The 19,192-nt window shown below is 39.4% G+C and overlaps 2 protein-coding genes across 2 annotated transcripts in view; one reads left to right on the top strand and one right to left on the bottom strand.

The window, feature by feature from the left end:
- The window catches only part of CFAP43 (cilia and flagella associated protein 43), a gene marked incomplete at both ends in the record, with an annotated part of 104,078 nt that extends 102,974 nt beyond the window's left edge, over positions 1-1,104 (top strand). Inside the window, 2 exons of the mRNA XM_079703140.1 lie at positions 597-750; positions 938-1,104. Coding sequence (XP_079559266.1) covers positions 597-750; positions 938-1,104 — 321 coding nt within the window. The remainder of the gene's footprint in view (positions 1-596; positions 751-937) is intronic.
- Positions 1,105-5,028: 3,924 nt separating this feature from the next.
- Positions 5,029-8,389, bottom strand: SFR1 (SWI5 dependent homologous recombination repair protein 1). Its single transcript, XM_079721408.1, has 3 exons — positions 7,776-8,389; positions 6,752-7,162; positions 5,029-5,701 (listed from the first exon to the last, which is right to left on the bottom strand). Exons 1-3 carry the CDS (start codon positions 7,869-7,871, stop codon positions 5,510-5,512), a joined length of 699 nt encoding a protein of 232 aa, XP_079577534.1. The 5' UTR covers positions 7,872-8,389; the 3' UTR covers positions 5,029-5,509.
- Positions 8,390-19,192: the final 10,803 nt, after the last annotated feature.

The raw sequence follows: 19,192 nt of genomic DNA, 5'->3' as shown, positions 1-19,192 counted from the left end.
GATAATCTCCAAGTCCATCCATGTTGCTGCAAATGGCATTATTTCATTCTTTTTAATGGCTGAGCAATATTCCATTGTATGTATGTACCCCATCTTCTTCATCCATTCATCTGTCAGTCATTTAGGTTGTGAAGCATTTCTTTTAACATTTGAATTAACCCCTTGGGAGATATCAGAGTGTAGGTGAATTTCCTGGTTCACATTAGGTTATGATTTATGTAGTAGAAGTGTTGATAGTCTTTCCTTTGCATTGTAAAGGCTTTGTTTTACCCTAATTGCCTAACAATGCTCAGTTTTGAGTGTTTAACATATATAAGATGGAAACAAAGTAATCTCAAGGCTATGTGTTTTTAAAATCTTCTCTTAGTTCTAAGAATATACAAAATTTTTTCTAAAATGTGTATTAACATACCATTCTATCTTTCAACAAATAATTTAAGTACCTACTATGTGCAGGCATTATGCTAGGTACTAGGGATATGATGCTAAGATGTCCTAATGATGACAATGTATTTAAATTTTAAGAATAATGTCTTTATATAATATTTTTTTTTCAAAATTATTTCTGTGGGGTGTCACGGGAACAAAAATTTCAGACCCACAAAAAGAATGTGGAAAACTGCAAAAGGCTGCTTAAAAAACTGAGAAGGTGCAGCAATCAAAAAGATGTAGCAAATTATACCCTAAGCTGCAGTTTACGAGAAGAATTGGTGGCTGTCTCAGAGAGAAAAGACATCTGTAATGCAGTGGGTAAGATGTTTTTCTTTAATCAACTGTCAGTTTCTTTAAAAGTGATCATAATTCCTAAAATCCGTACAGTGGTTATAAAGCTACCAGTATTTGTTCCATATGTTTAAATGATTCTGAGTACTGTTTCTGTATTTAAAAGTATAGATAATAATCCAAATAATTCCTTCTTCTTCATTTCTGGGATAAGGGTCTACACTGACTTGTGAAAAGATCGCCAAAGAACGATATGAAAACATGATGCGACAGCAAAAGTTAACAAAAATTTCAAAAGAACAAGCTGAGCAGATTTCAATACTACAGGCTGAAGTTGAAAGATTAAGGATGAAAACATTTCCTGCTCTCGTTCAAATGTAAAAATGCTGGTGGGAAACATAAGACCAAATCAGTCATTTTAAAAATAATTTCATTTGGTTAAAATGATTTCTGTTTCTCTTATATAAGGAAATTTAAGTAGAGTCTCCTCTTAGTGGCATATTTTTAATAGCAAATTGTTTGATTTTAGCCTTAGTCATTATAAAAATGTTTGCCCTACATGAATAAATGTCTAAAATAACATGAATGATTTTTATTCAAGAATGAACACAATTTTAACTCAGAATATATTCAAGATCTATTTTATTAAGTCTTAATTTGATCAAAAATTATTTTCACAGCAGTAATATAGAAAGTCTTAAAGACAAAAAATTATTTTTAGCCACTACTGGTATTTCTAATTTTATAAAATTACCAGAAATGTTATGAGATTATGAATGATTTTTATCTTTTATACTTTTCTATATTTCCCATTTTCTTCAGTAAGCATTTCTCTATCATCAGAAAAAAAATTAATAGAATGTTTAAGATTATTCCCTGTCCTACCAATGGGAACAAGGTGAATTGTTTACTTTTACCAAGCCCTAAATCATTTGTAAATTACAACATATTTTCTTCTACATAGACGTTCTACATAAACATGACATAATCTTCTATATTCATATGTATTGCAACAGAACTTAATTTTGTGCCCCACACGATAGTTTAGTAAACAGAAAAAAAGCATTTTCTCATTTTGTGATATTGTGATTTATAATAAGAAATATATATATTTGGTTTTCGACACCATTCCTGGCACAGAGATCCTAAAACCCTCGGAATTTCCTAAGTGATGAGAGAGGTACAGGTGTCTTTTTATGTTAATGAGGTGACTTTTGGATTGCACCTAAGGATGGGGGTTGTTTGCCAGGAGAACCAACCCTGTGTCCCAACCTCCCATCCACCCACCCACCCTTACCCACACCCACCCCCCACCCCCACCTCTAGGAAGGGTAAAGGGGCTGGAAGTTGATCACCAATGACCAATGATTTAATCAATTGTGCCTATGTAATGAGGTCTCCATAAAAACCCAGAAGGACAAGGTTTGGAGAGTGTGCCCAGAGAGAGCAAGCAAGCTCTGAGCTTTTCACCATAACTTGCCTTATACATCTCTTCCATCCCAAGGTTCCTGAGTTAGATCCTTTTATAATAAAATGGTAATCTGATAAATAAAATGTTTCTCTGAGTTCTGTGAGCCGCTCTAGCAAATTAACTGGACCCAAGGAAGGAGGGAATCTTGGGAACCTCTGATTTATTGCCAGCCGGTCAGAAGCACAGGTAACAATCTGGGTTTTCAAATGGTATCTGAAGTGGAGGGCGGTCTTGTGGGACTGAGCCCTTAACTTGTGGAATCTGATGCTATCTCCAGATAGATGTGTCAGAATTGAGTTGAATTGTAGGACATCCAGATGGTGTTTTGAGAATTGCTTGGTGCAGAGAAACACAGACACACACAAAGGAATTTGGTGATCAGAATTCTTACATTTCCATGAAATAGTTTATCACTTTATTCATGTAGAGGATGACAAATAAGTAATGAGAAGATTAACTGTTCACAAAACTGCTTTGCCTTTCCATAGCCTATGGACTGCTGCATTCCAAGGTAATACCATTGGGATCATTAACCTCAATCTCCAAAGGGTGTCAATGTTCTGCAATTTGTGAATTAAATGTTAAGTTTAATTAGTAACACCATATCCAATGTACACTGGTGTAGGTAAAGCAAGAGAGCAATTATAAAACATTCTATTTAGAAAAAAAATTTAGAAGTTTTAAAACCTTCTATTTAGAAATTGCCAGGATAGTACCATAATTGATCACCTGTATAGTGATCAGTGGTGGGAATGGTAAGGAAAAGAGAACCAACGTCATTTTGACATCTCCCCTTAGATGTCTAAGGGACATCTAGGTCCCTTAGACCTAGAATGATTCCTGAAGTAGTCGATTTGGCTGATTAAGCAGGGTAGTGCCTATTGGTAACATTTACATGTCACCTAAATTAGCTACTGGAGCCTCCATTTGCTACTAAGGCAAGGCCATGAATTTCACTGGACAGTGCCCTGTGGATTCCCAGGTCTTAACAGCCTGTGTCGTTTCTGTTTCTTAGTGTCTACCCTGAGTGATTCTGGCAATGCTCCTTGCTTGAAGGCCTCAGCTTTGAGGCATAAATAGAATGGAGGTTAGCAAGAGCCTCTTGCCCCCAAGCTGTATTCTAGTAGCAGTTTCAGCAAGAGGCATCTTCTGCTTTGGGGTTATTGACAGGTGCTTTGGAAGGGCACATGGGTCATGGAACCCAGTCCTCTCTCTTGATATGTTCATGGTACTGATTCCTCTCAGCTTCTGCTGAACTAAGAGCAATTATATTTGTATTTTTATAGCCCTTTAAAATATTATCTATATTATCAAGTAGTAGTATATATAATTAATTGGGTCAAACATAACATGGTTATGAGCTCTGTTGCTGGGTTGCTTGGGTTCAGATTCTGACTGTCACTAAATAACTACTTAATCTTAAAATTTCCTCATCTTTAAAATTGGGATGTTGATAATTGTAAAACTCAAATGAGTTAACATACTTTTAAAACTGGCACAAAGCAAGTGCTAAGTGTTAGCTTTCATTTTAATGAATAAAAATAATTCTTATTCAGTAGTTCTTAATAAATATATCCTATTAAATGGAGGTGAAATTCAATAGAAATTATTAGAAAGGGGACTGCTTCCTGGGCATCCCTAGGCCTCAAACTCTCCCATAAGCCCCATCCATACTCCATGACCCACCTCCTCTTGTAGAAGTGCCCACTGAGCTGTTGGAGCCCTCAGCACCTAGCCAATGCCTTAGAAATCCCCATTGCTATACCACCAACTGCTCCCCAACTCTCCCAAAACCAGAGTCCCACTGATGCTGTAGTTCCCCCAAATGGACGTGTAAGGGTGACTCCAGGGGATGTGCTAGTCAGTAATGGGCAGCTGCAGTCAAATGCTGGTACCATCACCAGGGAAACCACTTCTCCTGCCACATTTAGGACCTCTGGCTGAGCAGCAAGAAGCAATGGAGGCTGGTCAGCACAGCTTCCCAGGGATGCCCATCTGGGAATCCCAGAGCCAGGGAAGACCAGTCCTCTTGGGTTCACAGAAGCCAATGACAATGGCAGTGTCTAGAAGGCAAGAATTGAGGCCGGGGTGAGGGGTAGGTTACTGACATGGGCATTAACAATTAGAATGCATGCAAGAGCAGGGTCTTGATATGCCAACATTAATAGTCTGTTGGATCACGGGGAAGGACTGGGCTGAGAGTAAGGAGCGGCTGGGGGCGGAGGGGGGAAGCTTAGGGTAGTGGCTGTTTACCAAGTAGTAGGGAAGTACTTTTAAGATTGGGGGAAAAAAACACAACTAAGTAAAGCTGTCTCAGCCCTTAAAAGGACCCAAGAGACTGGAAACCAGAACCAAGAAGCCACTGACCCACAAAGTTCTCTCTCCATCATCTCTGCCTTTCTCTGTAAGGGCAGACTTAAGCACACCAGCTTTTCTGCTTTCAAGTTCACATACAACAGCTCCAGCCACAAAAAGAGATGGGCTTTCTTTTCTTGAGCTCAATTCCGAATTCTCAAGGACTGGGATGCGTGGGTCATACGTCCATCTATGGCCAGGATGACAGATAACGTACAACATGGCAGCCAGAACCCCAACCCAGTGAAGGTGGGTTTCTGGCTGAGGAGTCACTGTTAATGGAGTAGATACGCTAGCTTTTACCTATTTCACAGATAAAACTAGAAAGGTAGATGAATGTAAAAGGCCCTGTATGCCGTGATGCCTTGAAGTGGGCGATGAGGACATGTGGTTTTATAAGAAATAGATGATCACTTCACTAACTGAGATGATGAATACAAGTAACAAATTTGAAGAGACAGAAACTGATGTAATTTTGAACATATGAGTTTAATTACCTGCTAGACCATCCAGATGGAAATATGTGGTAAATGGGTGGAAACAAAGGAGAGGCATAAACGTAGGAGAGGCAGGCATTTTCAGACAAGTTTAGGTTTAGACATTCACTAGATGGACTGTTTTTTAACATTTAAAATAAAACTTTTACCACAATAAACAGAACAATGTATTAAAACTCACTTCCACAGTTTTCCAAATTATTTTTTTAATCATGATTTAATTAAAAAATTTTTTTTCACCTTTCTTTAACTGTCAAGTTTTCTTTGGCAAATTTATTCAAAACACTAAATTTTCATTTTAGAACCTAGTTTATACTTACATAACAGAGGCCCTAAATTGATCCAGGTTCACCAGGATACCTTTCTCTAAGCCCTAATGGTTTACATCTTCCCTTTAAAATGTATAAATATCTTTTAATTACATTGTCATCCACAAAGACATTCTGGAGAAAAAAATTATGAATTAAACACCTATAAATTCTTCTTCATTTCTGTTATAGTGTAGCAATTTATCATCTAACCCATAGTGGTCTATCAGCTGAGTAAGGTTTAGCTTCTTGTTCTCCTCAGACATAGCTGACTGCAGCTCATAAAGCAACAGCTGGCTACAGCTTCTCCACTTCTTTATTAACATCTGTAACTGAGACAGGTCATTCTGAAACAGAAAAAAAAAAAGACATAAATGTATGTCAATAACTAGACAGTCATCCTAACTTACTTAATGAAAGTTGTCAAATCAGTCGATGAGTAGTAGGTTTAAAGGGTAACACATTTGGACATGAATGGGACTTCTACCCAGGAAAAAAGTAGGATGGTTTTAAGTAACTATCACTCAAATTGAGTTCTATGGCTGTTTTGTTTGGTAGAAGCTCTAGGCTATCCTTACCCTCAGGGGAAAATCGAATCATTAAATAGGGCAAAACTATGTAAAGAAGCAACAATATGGGTTAAAAAAAAAATCTACTTTTTCTACCACAGCTGTACTTTAAAAAATGATATTCAAATTAATATTTTTCAATGTCACTATCTCATAAAACTCAAGTAGTTATATTTAGAGAAGTCCTAAAAATTCAAGAGAGCAAATAAGATACAGTATTCCGTCATTTATTACACATTGCTGGGGAAGAAGGAGCAATTGCAATGTACATGAATGATCCAGGTAAGTAAGGGTCATCTTCTTCCAAGTGCCCAAATTCTATTTTCTTCAACCTTATCTGGGTTGAAATCTAAAATCTAATATATATTTGTTGTTTTCTTAAAGAAAATGCTCGGAATATTTTAATAATTTGTTACACATAATTGAATAACAAAAGATCATTACCAAAACTACTTTTCATTGTACACTGTGGTCCATTTTTAGCTTTTTTTCTCATTCACTGTCACTGTTGCTTCTGTGCTCATTGCCACTTGCAGCTAACATTTGAAGCTTCTAATACTGCTGTGGGCTGGAAACTAGATAGAAAGCTTCAACTGCATATTACATAAGGGCTGGGACTTTTAAAAGTTATACCTGGTGTTTAGAGGCCTCTGCTGCTCCACTCTAAATCTATGATATATTTGAGTTAAAGCTGTTGGAAGCCAGGTTTCTGGATCCTTGGCTTATTTCTTATTATGCTAAAATAAACTTTTCTTTTTGAAATACTTTCCTACCATTTATCTAAAAATAAAATAATTAATTGGGCAATGGTTCTGAAATTCTTCTCACCTTTGATCTATACATTTTGACTAGTTTTAGCCTCCGAAGAAGGTCTTCTTTCTCCTGAATCTGCTTCACCAATTTTGCTTTTTCTTTGTTTAATCCATGTTTGGGAAGATTCTCATTCATAAAGTCATTCTGGAGATCACTGCATGACTCAGAATCAAGTGATTTAGATGCACATGCATTGATATTCTTGAAGGTATGTTTCAAATATGTACGTTCTTCAAATTCACTGTCTATGTGTTTAAAATTTTCTTGAAATTCCAAACAGTTTTCTTCTGTTGAAGGTGCTGGTTTCTCTGCAAAGGTCTGATCATTTTCTTCACTCTCTACTTTAAGTCGTTTGACCACACCATAACAAGAATTAAATGAAGATCTAGTTTTCCTTAATCGTTCCCTAAGGATTGCACTCATAGGCTGAAAAAGGCATCAAACGTTAATAATGTTAATCAAGAAAAACATTCTTGATATAAATAAATCTACTAGAAATCAAGACCTTACGTTTCTATGGCAGACAGCACTAGATGACTTTCTGTCTCCATATATCTAAAGTAACATCACAAAATGTCTTTAATTCCTGTAAACTCCACTAAGTTTTAATCCCTTTTTATATTAGCAGAGCCGGCACCCTTCTAAAACAGTGCTGAAACACTTATCTCAGTAATCACAAACATGTGTTCAGCAATTGTCCCAAGCCTGACATGGTTAGGTGCTTCAGAGTTACAAATTAAGGAAACGACCTAGATCTTTCCCCCAAAGACCTTCATGATGTCAGATTCAAACTTCCTGTTTGGAATGCTGTAATAACTTGAACTGAAACTAAATGAAAATAATTGGGTCAAGATGAAAATTTGAGGGGAAGGTCCAATACATTATCTAAGGGGAAAGACCTAAAATTATGTTAATAAAATTTTTACTTACTAATTTACACATTACGTTAACTGACAATGTTCAGTAGACTTGAAACCACCATTGCCACAATACTTAGAAATATAGAATAGATCCACTGAAAGAACTAAGATTTTCATACTTGTTTTCTTGAACTGCTTGTACGGGGAGATGGTGGATTGGCAACAGCCTGTGGAGTGCTAGGTAACACCACAGCTGAGTCTGATGGACTTTCCATCTTGAAATCTTGCTTTACTTCTAAAAAACAAAAAATAATCACAAAACGGAAATCAAATTAACCCACACCTCTATATATTCCTCAATTTTTATCAAAGAATTTTTTGTTTTACATAACATCACCAAGTAAGCCAGCCAACTTCCTTCTTTCACTTAGTTGTGATTCATTTCTTTTTTTTTTTTTTTTTTTTTTTTGCAGTTTTCCATTTACTTTCCTAAATCGAATTGTGTTGGTCATTATGGTGACTACTAGTTTTTTTCATGACAAGTTAACTAGCTAGCATCTCGTATGAACAACTCCACATTTGTTTTTATTGATGGATAAAATCTGATAAAATCCTCAAAATCTGCCATATTCGGGGGGGGGGGTGAGTCGGATAACAACTTTGGATAGTCAGGAATTCTTTAATTTCATTACGCCAGCTTCACAATGAAAGGAAATGTAACTGAAATCTTGACTCAAAAAAACATAATCAGACCTGTCACGCTACCCTAAATCCTAAAGGCTGTGTGCCTAAAACTAATGACCCTCCAGGCCTGAGGAATAAGGAGCCCAAGCACAGATAAACTTACTCCTGTCTGCATCGTTTTCGATTAAGCAGCGAAGAGACCCTGAAAAGGAGAGACTGAAGTTTGCTTCTCAAACAAAGGCCATCAACTTTACCGGGAAAAATACCACAGGGAGTCCTCCCTCCCCTCCCGCCACTACAGCAAGCCCTCGAGAGACCCCAGGCCTGAGGTAGAGCTGAAAGGTTCCCTGACCAGGGAAAGGGAGCGCTACTCGACTCCCCACCCAATCCCCGAAGAAGTCCAGGTCTCAGACGCCCACTCCACGCCCAGCACGCTACCACCCTCCGCCATCCCCGGAGAGCGTAGAGAACTCACCCAGCTGCTGCCTGCAGCCGGGAGTCTCAGAGGCGGGTCTGCGCGGGAGGCGGAAGAGACGCGCGATTGGCCAGATTGACTGACGCGCGCAGCTCCACTTAGCCCTGCGCCCGGAGCGGCGGGACTGCGCGCGCGCGGCCGCGAGCCTCGGCAAGGGGGCGGGGCGAGGCGGCGCGGGAGGGGCCGAAAAGCGTGATTGGTCAGGTTGACAGAGGCGCACGGCTCTGCTCCGCCCAGCGCCCGAGAGCTGTGGGGCTCATCGCGCGCGCGCGCGGCCGCAATCCTTAGCAGCAGTTGGGCACTCTCCGGAATGAGCTTAAAGCGAGTAACCGATCCCGGGAGGGGCGCGCTTTCATTCACGGCTTCCCCTCCCTCCTCTCTCCTTGCATCGCCTTCCCTTCCTGCTTCCTAGTTTTTGTGTGTTTGTGAAGGACGCCTGAGAATGCCCCTCCCGTTCTCCTGGCTCCCGTCAGTCCCTTCTCCGCGCTCCCCCCAGCAAAGGCCTTTCCTCAGACTCCCCGGGACCCAGAGCCGCGCGGCGGGCTGTGTGTTAAATTTACAGCTTGTGAACTCCAAAGGCAGAGACCACGAAAGAGCAGCGCGGGGTTCAATGGCCTGTTGACAGTCAAACACGCTAGCAGTCTCTCTGAGAGACCCGGCGGATGCAGTTGAGCTCTTTTGTAGCCTTCGCTGCCGCACACTCTGCGGTCCCGCCACGGGTTTTCGGCCGGATCTACCTCAAAAGTTAGATTTCTTAGCTTGGCTTCGAATCTTGTCGTCAAATCTGAGAGAAAATGTAGCCCAAGGAAATCTGTTGTGGTGCAACACAGGAAGCAGAACAATCAATAAGATTGGGTTGGTCCAGAATTGGGGTGATTGAGGCAGATAGGGCCCTGGCTGAATACTGGGCAGCGGCATCCTCAGTCTAAAATAATCCCCCTCGTTTCCTGTGTGGTGACGTCCCGTTGCTGTGCAACAACAAAGTTAACTAAATTGGGTGGAGCCCTGGGTTTAGGAAAAGACAGCTGAGTAATTTCTGAGTCGCGTGGAAGTTGGGAATTTTAACGGGCCAGTGTTCGAATCCCAGTGAATGGCCATTTTAAACGTTAACCCTGTCTTTTTTACTAACATCTGATAGTAATGGCTTAAAGGTAGCTAGGATCCAGAAGGAATTCACTGAGTGCTAAACAGTGGGATGTAAATATGGAACCTGAAAACAACCTAATACAGTGATTAAGGACATAAATGTTGGAGTCAAATTGCCTAGGTTCAAATCCCAGCACCATCATTTTGTGTGCTTTGTAAGGTAGTGTCGCTGTGCCTCGGTTTCCTCATCAGTAAAGTGGGGATAATAGTATCAACCTCCTAGGGTTTGGAGAATTAAATGAGCATTCATGACAGGCAGTGAAAAGCGTCAGTAGGTATCTAAGAAGCACTCGATAGTTATGCTAGCGATGCAACTATATTCACCATTCCCTAATTGATCTAAAGGAATGCATCATATAATCCTTTCACCCCTTCGCTTACCTCCCCCAAAAAGGCCACAGATTTTTAAAAAGATGCTGTGATGTGTAGGACACCTCACCATGTAAGCCATAAATAGCAGAAAACTTGGAGCTTCCACATATAATTGGTAATATATTCTGATCCTTCTAAATTTTTCAAAAAGTATGTAAATTAATCTCAAGGAATTTACGAAATGAGAGAACTCATGATTTTGTGATGCAGGTGTTATTCACCTCAGCAAGCCACAGGTCCCAGTCTGTACGTTTATTTCTCCCTTTACTCATCCATTGGCATCAGTTACACTGAAAAAAAGCGGAGTGATTTGTCCTGACATTAGAAGCATGATGCACACTGTGCATATTCTTTACACTTTGGGTTGGGTTGTTTTTATGATTCCCTAAAATCAGCTGCTCCAAAAGCCTTTTATCATTATAACCTAAGCTTAGAGCTGTGTTTTTGCTGGCTCCATAAAGGAAAACAACATCTTGCCTAGCAAAAGTTCTGACTTGCTTATTATGTGAACTGGTATATTATAAGGGATTGTTTTAGCCAGATTTTCAGAGAACTTCAGAACATGTACTCAGAAGAACCTGTATTTCAGAAATGTGCATTTGCTGACCTACATCTCTGACTTTCACGTGTTGTTAGAATTGAATGATTTTCCCAAATACAAGTTTGCATTTTACTTACTCCCATTATGTACCAAAATGGAAACATACCTTTCACTCGCAATTTAGTGTAAGGTATCTGGAATACAGCCCCTATAGTTTTCATTGTACCTTTAGATAAAGCCTAGCAACCATTTCCATGTCTTTAAGAACTTGAAATCTACTGGCCTATTAGGAGTTTGTTGTTTCTGACACATGACATTGTATGTTTCATCTGAGACTTTCTTTTTATCTTTCTTTTTTTTAATTTGTTTATTTTATTTTTGGCTGCGTTGGGTCTTCGTTGCTGCGCGCGGGCTTTCTCTAGTTGCGGCGAGCGGGGGCTACTCTTTGTTGCGGTGCACGGGCTTCTCATTGCGGTGGCTTCTCTTGTTGCGGAGCACGGGCTCCAGGCATGCGGGCTTCAGTATTTGTGGCACGCGGGGTCTAGAGCGCAGGCTCAGTAGTTGTGGCGCACGGGGTTAGTTGCTCCGCGGCATGTGGGATCTTCCTGGACCAGGGCTCGAACCCGTGTCCACTGCATTGGCAGGCAGATTCTCAACGATTGTGCCACCAGGTAAGCCCCCATATGAAACTTTTCAGGCAGGGAACAATATTGCCCCAGAGAACCAGAAAGCAAGGACTCTTTACTCCACCATAGAGAATAATTTGGGCAATAGAATTCAATTATAATAGTAATTAATACTAACCTAAGGCAGGCTTTCTCTGTTTTTAACTTTCTTCAGTACCCAAGGCTACTATTCACCGCTTTGCTATTCATCAGGGTGTGGTAAAATGCTTCTTCCGTTCATTCTTGTCTGTGATTATTGTTGGTGGGGTAATGACATAAACCTAAAAAACTTTATGAGGGTTTCTTCTTTCTTAATAGCAAGAAGAGAATAGTGAATAGTGTCTCTCTCCCTATCTCTCTCTCTCTGCCCCTCTCTCCACACAACCAAGCATACACACACGCACACCCTTTCAAGCCACAATTTAAAATTTTATGGCAGTAATTTTTGTAAAAATTCTTAGCTTTAGCCTTAGTTTAAAAATCTTAACAGTAATCTCAGGATGACCTAAATTCCATTCCATTGACTTTTCTGTATTGATAGGTAATATCCATAGCTATTTTTAAAGCAATTTAAAATATACATACACACTTTTAAAACTGGAATTAAAATCCACTTGGGTGAAGAAGAACTATATAAAATCCACATGATTAAGTTGATTTATAAAGTCCATCAGGACAAGTTAAACTAAATTTATAACACTCACAAGAAAGTCTACTAAATTCTCTCAACTGGCTTTCAATATTTCTAATGACACTGATATGTAAGTTGAAAATCACCTTCAAAAACTCTCCTCTAGGTTTCTCTTGCCATGAATTCAAATCTCATCCTATAGTCCTATCCATGGTGAAGAAGATGTGTTTTAGTGCTCTGTCATCTCATAAATTTCCCTTTGAATAACTGACAAACTCATTCTTTTTTTTCTCTATTACCTAAATATTTCATATGGAGTTCTACAGTGTAATTGGTTCACTTGTAAAGACTGTTGAAGACTTTGTTATCAAAAAGTGACCTTTGAGAGTAAACTGTTTAATATTTTTTAGTCAAGTTAAACAAGAAAGGATTTTATTTTCAACTTCAAGGTGAAAGAGCCCTTGACTTAGCTATTAGGCATGGCTGTGAGGTTGCCTCACTGAGTAGGATGGCTACTTCGAGCCTGGAGATAAGGGGAGGGTCAATGATAAAAACCTGTTCACCACCAGGTAACCAGAAAGTTGATCTGGGAACTAATATTGAGAGTAATATACTGAACAAGAACCTAAAGAACTCCTTTCACGCGAAGTTCCTATGCTTTTATTTTATTAGATCTGGCATTTCGTCAAGTCCAGTAGAGACTAGAGAAGTAAGAGTATCTATGATTCACTGCTATTAGTGGGGTGTGTTCTCTTGGAGAAGAATAGAGTGATTCAGGTTAGATTAATAACGCAGTGGGGAAGGCTGTAGGATGTGGGTGAGTGGGAGGGTCATGGCAGAAGAGTTAGATGGTGGGAAAGTAATGGTAATAAAAGTATTGCTCAAGGCCACATCTTTCTCAGATCCTTTATTAACTCAGAAATGTCATTTGGAGAAAAAAGACAGTAGATGTCAGCAAATCCTTAAGCAACAGAACATGTCTTGTAATCATCTTTAACCACCTGAAGTTTGAGAGGTAACAACTCCCAAGATAATTTCACAGTGTTGAAACCTTTTTGAAGTGCCAGCAAGAAGTCAGTTCAGTGTTCTAGCCTCACCTCTCATTACTGTTTTGGTCTTGAGAATATAAAAGGTTTCTTTTTGGTGATGCTTTTTTAAAATGGGGGAGTAAGAGTGTCTATTAGTACCAATAAAATAAGGAGTTAAGATACCATTCTACCATATTCTAGGACACTACTGATCTTTCGGCTTCTGCTCTTCCACACCTTGGCAAAGTTTGATGATAAGAACAATAGTAGAGTAGATCTGTGCATTAGCCTATAACCAGGAATTTTCTGGCCCAGTTCAGGATCTAAGAGCTAGACTGAAACTTAATCCCTTCCCACCACTCCCAAAGGCAACATAAAATGTTTTCATCAGGGACCTTTATGAGCAGTACCAAACCCACTGAATGCTAGAACCCCTGACCAAGAGGTCTGACCCCCCTGCCCTGGGGAGGATCCCTTGCAGAGGCATGGTCAAAGGTGGGGAAGGCGGCTTGAGCAAAGGTACCTCTTCCTTGCTCCTCTCCCTTTCCATCTCCAAGATCATGCCTAGTGCCCATTAACCCCACACTGTGTCTAAATTACACCACTTGTTAGTGATATCAACATTACCCACCTCTTCACCTCTGTGGCTCCCGAGAAATAATGTGTGAAGTTTAATGATGATGCTGGTGACCCACACTTGGCAAATGATATCACTGTTTTTTTATAGTGAAAATATATCTTTCCCATGGAAAAGAAGCTCTTGGAAAAGAAGCATAGAATGCAGCCTACATTCACCCCACATGGTTCTCCAAGACTTCACTCAGCTATTTAGACTTTGTTAACACGAGATTAAGACAGATAATACTTTTCCTTCAACAATGAACACCTTTAGCTCGAACTCTTCCCAACACTTCCACCTCCCAAAATTTCCCCTTATGTGTCACTCTGGTTATTACTATAGCAGCTATCAAGTACTGATATCATCTCAGTTATTTTTCACTTTTTGTAAGTGACTAGCTCTGAGTCAAATTATACTTTTCTTATGGCCACTTTCCAACTTTTATCTTTTTTTTTTAATCAAGAGAAGTTTACTTAATTTTTGCCAATACGCCACAGTACATGGGAATGTTGGCTTACTCTATCTCCATTGTACTCTTTACTCTCTTTCTTACACTTTTTTATAATGTGTGAATCTATGCCCTTTTATGAATGCTGGATATTGAAAACTCAGCCTCTATGCTGCTGAAGATCTGCTGTGAGTGGAATTCATACCAAGTGCAGGAATAACACTCACCAGCAAAGATGGTCTTCTTGACTTTTGAAAGCCTGTCATTTGGCAGATAACATCCCTTGATACCAAAGAACACAGATTTGGGTTTTGGAGGGCAGAAAACTAATCACGTCCGCATTTGTTAAACAAATTCCTAAGAAACTATAAACTATAAACCACCCATAGGTTAAAAACAAACATACAAACGAACAAGCATTACTACAGGTTGGCATTATCTGAAATGCTTTCCTAGCTTAACTCTGGGCCATTGAAATAGGGTATTTTGAACCTGCATGTGCAAGTTTAAGATTTTTGTAAAGCTGCCAAATCTTTAATATAAAAACAATTAGCATAAAGTTTGTGCAGTTAAGCTGCTCCAAGAGGAATGAGTTTGAATTTTTGGCAAGATGCTCCTCTTTTTAAAAAACAGTTTCCCAGTGCATGTTATTTTCACTCAGAGCTATTTTCCTCAGGTTTTGAAACTGATTTTGTTTCATTCCAATAATTGTCTACAGGGATAGCAATTTATTTTCAGTCACTAGCTTTTAGGATGAATCAATCTACCAATTTTACCCACCCATACAACCCTGTCTGCTATGAATACACTACCAAAAAATACACTATTTTTTGCTGGAGAGGGTGTGGAGAAAAGGGAACCCTCCTGCACTGTTGGTGGGAATGTAAATTGATACAGCCACTATGGAGAACAGGATGGAGATTCCTTAAAAAACTAAAAACTGAACTATCATATGACCCCAGCAATCCCACTACTGGGCAAACCATAATTCAGAAAGAGACATGTACCACAATGTTCATTACAGCACTATTTACAATAGCCAGGACATGGAAACAACCTAATTGTCCATTGACAGATGAATGGATAAAGAAGATATGGCACATATATATAATGGAATATTACTCAGCCATAAAAAGTAACAAAATTGAGTTATTTGTAGTGAGGTGGATGGATCTAGAGTCTGTCATACAGAGTGAAGTAAGTCAGAAAGAGAAAAACAAATACCATATGCTAACACATATATATGGAATCTAGAAAATGGTACTGATGAACCTAGTGGCAGGGCAGGAGTAAAGATACAGACATTGAGAACGGACTTGAGGACACGGGGGGAAGGGGAGTGTGGGATGTAGTGAGAGAGTAGCATTGACATACATACACTACCAAATGTAAAATAGATAGCCAGTGGGAAGGGGCTGCATAGCACAGGAAGATCAGCTCCGTGCTTTGTGAAGACCTAGAGGGGTGAGATAGGGAGGGTGGGAGGGAGGCTCAAGAGGGAGGGGATATGGGGATATATGTATGCATATAGCTGATTCACTTTGTTGTACAGCAGAAACTGACACAACACTGTAAAGCAATTATACTCCAATTAAAATGTATAAAAAAATAAATAAATAAAACACTTTTTTAGAACAGATTACAGATTACTAGGCTTGTTTACTCCATACTACAAATTATTCTGTAAGTTTAACCTGGGTTTTGATGTCCAAATAGCAGATCAAACACCACAAAACCTGGGCCCACTTAATTAGGGCTAAATTCTGAGAAAATCATGATTTTTTTCCTTAACGAGAAATGCATACTTCATGTTCTAAAGACCTTTTGATATAATTGACTAAAAAGGATTATGGAAGTTCATGATTCTATGATTAATATTTTATGATGTAAATATGCATTTAGTAGATATACGTGTACTTCCTTAGGGCTGATAGAGTATTGTAATAATCACGTTAAACTTGATTGTATCCTGTAAGTGAGATAAGCCACGTTTTACAGTAGGTGAGGTTTTAAATGAGTAAGGCTGTAAAGCCACAGACCTCACCTACTTGACTTTTCTTTGGACTTCCAAACCCTTTCTTTGCTGATTTTTGTTGCTGTATACAGTGAACTGGAATTGGCTGTGGTCACAAATTGTGAAGGTGAGGTTGCTTAAATCTGTACTAAACATGACATAATCATGGGTTGTCAGTTTAAATTGGGGAAAGTTGGGAAGCCACCTGGGATTTTTGTTTGAATACAAGTTTTGGTGAATACATTGATGTTTACAACTTTTTTCTCTTACTGTAAGTTCTCAACAAATATGTTTTGAACGGATAAATCTAAGGATGGATGGATTAGTTATTTAATCAGTAGCTCAAAAGGTGAGGATTCCAAACACGATAAGAAGAGAGAGTGACAGTGTAGCAATCCAATAGAGGCAGGGACAGGGGAATATTAACAGCAGGCAGAACTTTCACTGTGCCCTTTAAATTACTGATAAATTATTGAATTTATTCTTCTTTTAAAAAAATGATGAAAAGATAAACTAAGTCAATACAAGCAAAAAGTCTAGTGACTTTTATGGCATGGTAAATGAAGAGTGAGTTTTGGGAGAAGCAGTTGTAAACCTCCCAGGCAAAATCCCTTTTTCTTTTCTTTTTTTTAAAAATATCTTGCATTGGTGGTAGGAATGTAAAATGGTACAGCCGCTGTGGAGAACAGGGTGGTAGTTCTTCAAAAATTAAGCATAGAATTACCATATTGTGAGATATTAGAAAATATATATATTGGTCTCTACCTCCCATCCCCACTTCTCTAGAGAGGGGAGAGGGACTGGAAATGGAGTTAATAATTGACCATGCCTAAATGAGGAAGCCTCCACAACATCCCAATTAGTAGGGGGATGGGAGAGCTTCCAGGTTTGGGAACACATCCATGTACCAGGAGTGTGACACACCTCGACTCTACAGGGACAGAAGCTCCTGTGCTCAGGACCCTCCAAGACCTCACCTTAGGTATCTCTTCATCTGGCTGTTCATCTGTATTGTTTATCATATCACTTGATAAGCTGGTAAACGTGTTTCCCTGAGTTCTGTGAGCCACTCTAGCAAATAATCAAATCCAAGGGGGAAGAGGTCATGGGAACCTCGAAGTGTAGCCTAGTGGGACAGAAGCTGCGGGTAACCTGGGAGCCTACTGATAGCAATTGGCATCTCCAGTAGGGGAACAGTCTCGTGGGACTGGGCCCTTAACCTGGGGGATCTGATGTTACCTCCACGTAGAGAGTGTCAGAATTGAGTTAAATCATAGGACACTCAGCTGGTGTCACAGAGAATTGCTTGGTGTGGGGAAAAACCCCCACTGCTTAGTGACCAGAAGTGTCAGAAGTGTTGTGAGTGTGGTAGTGGTGTGAGATTAAAGGAGACACACAGGAAGAAAGACTGGATTTTTTCCTTACACACATATGATCCAGCAATTCTACTCCTTGGTATAAACCCAGAAGAATTGAAAGAGGGACTTAAACATATTTGTACACCGATGTTCATAACAATATTATTCACAAATAACCAAAAGGTCAAAACAACCCAAATGCCCATCAGCAGATGAATGGATAAACAAAATGTGGTCTATACACACATATACATACATGGAATATTACTCAGCCTTAGAAAGGAATGAAATTCCAATACCTTCCACAACATGGATGAACCTTGAAAACATTATGCTAAATGAAATAATGCAGGCACAAAAGGACAAATATTGTATAAATCCACTTATATGAGATACCTAAGGTAGTCAAATTCATAGAGACAGAAGGTCGAATAGTGACAACAATGTGAATGTATTGATAATGTTACAGAACTGTATACTTAAAACTGGTTAAAAGAGTAAATTTTGTATTATGTATACTTTACCACAATCCCCCAAAAAAATCTCCAGGGAAGAATATTCTCTAGCATAACTGATACCCATATTGAACAGCTCCTCTGAGGGGAAAACTGTTCCTCAGATCTAATCTAAACCTTTCAGCTTCCTGTCTTATTATTTCTTATTGTTGCTTCTGTCATTGGACCAGAAAGGCTACTTGGAGACAAACACTAAGATGTGCTCCCTTTCTGGGTGATGCCACCAGCCCTCTTTGGAAGTGGTGCCTTTGAGTTTCTGTATTCACAATGGGATGGGTTTTAACAGGCTTGTCTTTTCTGCCCCTTACTCCATCCTCTTGTGAAAGGCAGCATAATTTTCAGTCTGTGTAGCCAGGGAATAGAGTAAAGGTTAAGTCAGGTTCACGGAAATCCACCCATAGCTTCAGTTTCGGGGAAAGGAGTCAGGTAGTGCAACAAGAAATGAATATATGTTGGGGTGCTTCAAAGAACACTAATTCTATTAAATCTGCTAATTGTGCTTTATACCAGTAGTACAACCTCTGGAAAAAGTAGAGAAATGTGAACCCTTCAGGGACAACATAAAAGTTAAATAAGTTTTATTTACTTAAAAAACTGAGATTACTTTTATTTTTCCCTATTTATTCATGTTATTTGCCTAAATATGTCTTGTATCTCACTCCTCCTCTTCAACGTCACTGCCACTGCCCAAGCTCAGTCTGGCCTGGATGCCTTCAAGAGTCTCCTGACGCCTAGACTTGCGCCTTGCTTTCTCTGTGCATCTCATTTCCCAGGCCCATCTGTTCTCTACATTACTGCCAGGATGATCATTCCAAAGATCTTAAAATCTTCCAATGATACCCAAACCTCTTCATGATAAAATCCAAACTCCTCACAAATCACTTAAACATACTTTTCCAGCTTGACCTGGTGCCATTTCTCAGCACACACCCTGCACACAAGCCTTCTCGAATCATGTGCTTGCAGTTCCCATAACAGGCCAGGCTCCCCTCCTCCTTATCATCTAGTTTGGTTCTTCTGCCTAGAAAACAGAGGCACATGTGTATGCATGCACCCACGCACACCTACGAACACATACACACCTCCATCTGCCTGATTTC

Source organism: Hyperoodon ampullatus (assembly GCF_949752795.1).
Source record: "Hyperoodon ampullatus genome assembly, chromosome: 1".
Lineage (NCBI taxonomy): Eukaryota > Metazoa > Chordata > Mammalia > Artiodactyla > Ziphiidae > Hyperoodon > Hyperoodon ampullatus.
This window is presented reverse-complemented; position numbering and strand designations above follow the sequence as displayed.